Source organism: Sinocyclocheilus anshuiensis, unplaced genomic scaffold (genome assembly GCF_001515605.1).
Source record: "Sinocyclocheilus anshuiensis isolate Anshui unplaced genomic scaffold, SAMN03320099.WGS_v1.1 scaffold74, whole genome shotgun sequence".
NCBI classification, from domain to species: Eukaryota; Metazoa; Chordata; class Actinopteri; order Cypriniformes; family Cyprinidae; genus Sinocyclocheilus; species Sinocyclocheilus anshuiensis.
This window is the reverse complement of record NW_015546044.1, coordinates 1,042,800-1,048,194: the sequence shown is the minus strand read 5'-3', so window position 1 is coordinate 1,048,194 and position 5,395 is coordinate 1,042,800. Positions and strand designations below refer to the sequence as shown.

Sequence of the window (5,395 nt, the reverse complement as noted above, 5' to 3'; positions counted from 1 at the left end):
ACCACTGCCTTGCTAAAGAAGCTGAGGGTAAAGGTGATGGATTGGTCAAGCATGGGCATCCTCAAACGGAAGGTGGAGGAGCGCAAGGTCTCTAACATCCACCAGCTCCGTGATGTCGTCATGGAGGAGTGGAAGAGGACTCCAGTGGCAACCTGTGAAGCTCTGGTGAACTCCATGCCCAAGAGGGTTAAGGCAGTGCTGGAAAATAATGGTGGCCACACAAAATATTGACACTTTGGGCCCAATTTGGACATTTTCACTTAGGGGTGTACTCACTTTTGTGGCCAGCGGTTTAGACATTAATGGCTGTGTGTTGAGTTATTTTGAGGGGACAGCAAATTTACACTGTTATACAAGCTGTACACTCACTACTTTACATTGTAGCAAAGTGTCATTTCTTCAGTGTTGTCACATGAAAAGATATAATAAAATATTTACAAAAATGTGAGGGGTGTACTCACTTCTGTGAGATACTGTATATTAAATTATTAATAATACCAGTAATCATCAACAACCCATTTAATATTAATAACAACTTCAATTGCAACAGATATATTTACTGTACATAATACAACAGAACGTGAGAAGGTATTTTAATTACACAGTAATTGTTTGTAAGTCTATGACCCATTTAATTTCCCCAACGTAACGTCTACGTCACACTGCTACAAGCTCCTCTGTGCTACGAAGAAATATTCATCACTAACTCTAGCTAAATCGGTTTACGGCATATATAGAGGCTTCGCCAACACTTCTTAGACTCGTTTTTCAGCTTAAAGGAGCAATGGCAGAATTTCAGCCATCCATTCTGACCTATTAAGACACGGTTGTCTCTCAAGAACCAACACAACATACCATCGGGTGATTCGGGTCATGTGTTGACATGGGAAGCTTTACATGATGTAGCGAGAGACACAGCCATTAAATATCGTATTTGATTAGTTTCCATCAATCCATTTACATTGGAAAACGTTGTTTAGAATAGAAAGGCCATCAAAATAGTCTTTCTGATCAGTCCGTTTGAGTGTCAGATTCCTGTCAGTGCCTGAGAAGGCAAACAACATGGCAAGGGGAAAATGTGGTCTTGCTTGAAATTAAGTTTCGTTGGTATATCAAAAACATATGGCCCTGATAAGAGATCATCCTATTTCTCGCACTGGAAACCCCAACGGCAAGTTGTACATATAGTCTTTCAGTGTTTTGAGAAGGCAGGAAGTCCTTCACAGTGGAAGAGGAATAAGTCTGTTGTGCTTTTCTGTCATCCTAGACTTGCTGCGTCCAAAAAATGTGTACGTTGACTGTGATTACAACCATTTTGATGCTTAAAAAAGATGTATTCATAAAATGATGGATATATTATCCATAAAGTATCCATAAAATAAATAATATATAAATAAAAAGAGATGATAGGCAACAGTAAATGAAAAAAGTGCAAATGTCTGAAAAAACTGTTTGAAAAAATTGTTGAAATCAAATGAGTTTAGATACAGAAATGTAGGTGTAGTTATTGTAAATAATTAGATAAATACTCCTGCCCCTTTTTTTTCCAGACGGGATAAAGATCTACAGTTTTGAGAGAACCGTTTGTTCTTTTTTTTCATGGATTAATAAATGCATGCAGGTTACATAGAAACATCCAGTGTGTGGTGGTTATTAGCTGGATCAGGTGTGACAAATCAAATTATTAGAACAATATATATTGTGTGAGTTATATATTTTTTATTGAATATAATACTGAATAGCTAGATTTTAAAAAGCCACACATAGTGCTGTTAGGCACGTGTAGATAGTCAAGACATAGAAAACAGATATTTTTTGCCCATGGACAACATGGCAAGTGGCTTTCAACCATATATTCTTTTGTCAAAAAGTCTTTAGCCAGTCTGTTTCAAGTTTGACAAAAGAAATAAGAGGAAAGCAACACGATTCCGCTGAAGTTTGCTGCGGTGAGTTGCCCAAAGTCATCTTTAAAGTCCACTGAGCTGTCACATCCCTACCTTGTAAATTCTTAGACACTTTTATAACATATTTTAACACCACTTTTGACAACGTTTATCTGCTAATCTAAAAATTTACTTTATAAAATATACATCTCCCAATCAAATATTTTTCCAACTTATTCCATAGTTAAATACCCCCCCCCCAAAAAAAAAAAGTTTAGATCATTCATGCAATCAACCTTTTCCTTTAAACAAAAAAAAAATAGATGGAGTTTGCAAAAATTATTGTGTGATCTTGTTTCCAGTTTGCTTTCACCCAATTGAGAAGTTGAATGCACACAAACACATAATCCATTCTTCCTATCACATATGTTCATTAATGTTTCAATCAATAATCAATAACCAACCAATTAACATTTGGTGTGAAGTGGACACTGATTTTTTTTTTTCTATAAAATAATCTGAAGTATATTATTTTGTTTTTAAGTGTTTTGAGATAAGTTGTGGAAAATGGAACTGAAACTAACCAGAAGGAAACGTTATTTAATTAATTTCCTAATTTCTCAAAAAAAAAAACAGAAACAAAATAAACAAGCAATAAAAAAATAAAATAAACAATAAATTAAAGCACTCAGGCAAAATATAGAAGCTACACTGATTTCATGTTAGAGGGTTTTCATCTGTTACAAAAAAGGCAGAGGGGTGAAATGAACAAGATGTTTCCCCTCCTCTCTGAATCATTTTTCAGTGTGCAGGTCAAGTGTGAAATTGTTTGAAGATTGTCTACTGCACCCCTGTTTCTGAAGTGTCTTATGATGTAGACCGTACTGTTTCAGGAAACATGGCTGTTGCCTCAGAGCTTTCTGTTGTGTTTTTTCTTTTTTTCTCTCATCTTTTTTTAAGAAGTATGTCTTTGCATTGGGCTAATGAAAAGCCTGAATGCAATTGCAAAGTGATATTGCACTATACGGGAGATGAATCCCTGTGGTAATTTGATCACTAACTTTAAAAAGGCATTTATCTATACTGCAAAAGTTGCTCTCAGGGGTTTTACTACTGTACTGCTAAAACGTTCAGTTTCAGGCCCAAATTTACATCAGGGAGCATTGCTCTACTCTGGCCACAAGAGTGCGCTTGTGTCACAGTGAAAGTGGCTACGCCGCACTGTGGCATCAATTACGAAACACATACACAGCCAAGATTATATCAAAACAAAGTCTATTATTTAAAATAACAAGATAAGATCTTCTTAATATATGATATTGCACCCGTATGTGATGGTGTGTTTCATTAAAACAGTACTAACATTTTTATATATTGTGTAGACTTACAAAAGTCTCAATCTTGTAACACTTGGTTGTGCTGGTTGAGCCCTTTTTCTGAGAATAATAACACTTGCTCAACAAAAAAATTTAAATAAAATGCGTAAACTCACATCCATACACCAGCAGCATACTAGTAAGCCATCTCAAGTTCCCCATCAGTGAGTAATTGCACTCGCTCTCTGGCTGCTTTGTAACTTGGACGTCTGTGCAGAGGGCCAGAGAAGAGCCGCAGTGGTTGTTTAAGGGGTTCTGAAGTGGTCCAAGTGACTCAGAGTCTCGTCTGAGCCTCTGTGATGTAGATCTCAATGCTGTCAGCACTCTCTGTGGCAGAATTCTGGCGGAAAGAGGCTGAGCGTTTGGTCTGGAGCAGCCTGCGCCGTGTTTCCAGCTTCTGGCGGTCGCCTACATCCAACGATTTCTCCCGTTCGGGAACACTACGTCCTCGCGAGACCACTAGCATGCCTCCAGCCTCGGTCGTGCTGTCAGCACGAAGGCTGCCCATCACGCCACCGACTGGTTTCTTTGGTAATGGAGGTGGAACCTTCTTGTCCTCCTGAGAGGAAGAGCAGGGGAGTGGCGTGACAGCATGGATGACCAATGCGGGATGGATGGGAATGCAGGGAAAGACACCGAAAATGCACACGTGCAAGCAGAGGATGAAGACCAGGACATGTACGGAGAAAGGACAGCACCATGAAGTTGCAACATAAGAATGATTTGGATTAGTGTATTTAGGATGAGACATGACATTGTGGAAGCAGCAGACAGTAAAAAGAAAGAAAACAGAGAAATTAGTTACAGATTTGTTTGGGTTTAATATCTCAAAGCAAACGAACAGCTCTTTAGGCAGTAAATCATGCATGTCTTGTTTTTTCTAGTTTAGTTCCTTTTCTTGCTGAGGTGTTTGTGTGATGGCAGAGAGCTGCTGGGACCCAGCACACGGGCGGTTCTCCTGCTCGCTGCTGTTTTGGCACTGGAGTGGAGCTGTGCAGTGACTGGAGCAGAGCGGATCTCCACTCTCACCTTCTTCTCAGGAGGCAACCTCCAGCCCGATTCCTTGAGCCGCTGGAGGTCCTGAAACTTCACCCTGACATCCTCGATGGCTAACTGGAGGAGGTCCCAATAACTGGCCAGATCCTGAGTGCTGGGCTGAGGGTATGATGAAGGATCCTATGAGAAGAGGGGGGATATTAGAGTGCTGCAGGGATGACATATTTTTGCAGGCCAAAACCTGGAAACGAGTTAGCATTTAAGCACTTCCAGTTCCATTTTCCCGAAGTCAGTGTTTTTTTTTTATGTGCTTAATGGGGTTAAATGCCTGAAATAAGGTCTGAGATACAGTAAGCCTAAGATATTTCACATTTTATTATATGACATAAAATACATTAGTAATGTTATTTTTACGTTTTTTACTTGAAAAAGGCAATTGCTAACAAGTGGCTAAATGGGGCTACAGATGCTGAGACATTACCTAGTGGGCAATTGATGTTGAAAATATGTCAGTTTGACGTAAAAACAACAACAAAACAAGTCAAATATGCAAACTGATGTCAAAAACTTGACATTGATCTGATGCGAATTGAACGTCAAACATATTGGCCTACATATATAAAACCAATTTCAGTGTGGGATTAACTTCCTATTTTCTTATTATCAAGGTGCCTGCTGGGTAAACATCACACCAAACAGGTAAACTCTGGGGTTCCCTCTGGTGGCAGCCGGGGGCGCCCTTTTTCTGTCAGTTGGCGGACTGGTCTTACGGTCACAGAAAGGAATTCCCCTCTGGGGATGCCCCATCCCGCCGGCACTCCGAAACCAGTGGAGCTCTCGAAAGAGCAGGCTGGACCCTCCCGGGGGGTACCACCTGTTTCCTCCGAGGCTCCCCCCGACGATCAGATGTCGATTGCAGCATTGGAGGGTGAGCCAGACTTTTCTGGGGATGAAGATCCGTCAGCGTTGCCGCCCTCTGGGCGGCCAGCGGTGCCAGATACAGACCCGGAAATGATGGCTATGCTTTCCCGGGCCGCCGAGAGTGTCGGGCTCGAGTGGAAACTTCCACCGCGTCCCGAACCCTCAAGGTTGGACGATTGGTTTCTCGGGGTGGCTCGCGCTGGTTCTCAGGGCCCCACC

The 5,395-nt window shown here is 40.9% G+C and overlaps 1 protein-coding gene across 1 annotated transcript in view; it reads right to left on the bottom strand.

The window, feature by feature from the left end:
• Positions 1 to 2,594: 2,594 nt before the first annotated feature.
• The window catches only part of LOC107698989 (disks large-associated protein 3-like), a 245,571-nt gene continuing 242,770 nt past the window's right edge, over positions 2,595 to 5,395 (bottom strand). The window contains exons 11-12 of the mRNA XM_016500124.1: positions 4,289 to 4,435; positions 2,595 to 3,818 (exon numbers count right to left, since the gene is read on the bottom strand). Of these exons, the coding sequence (XP_016355610.1) occupies positions 3,534 to 3,818; positions 4,289 to 4,435 (432 nt within the window). The 3' untranslated portion in view covers positions 2,595 to 3,533. The remainder of the gene's footprint in view (positions 3,819 to 4,288; positions 4,436 to 5,395) is intronic.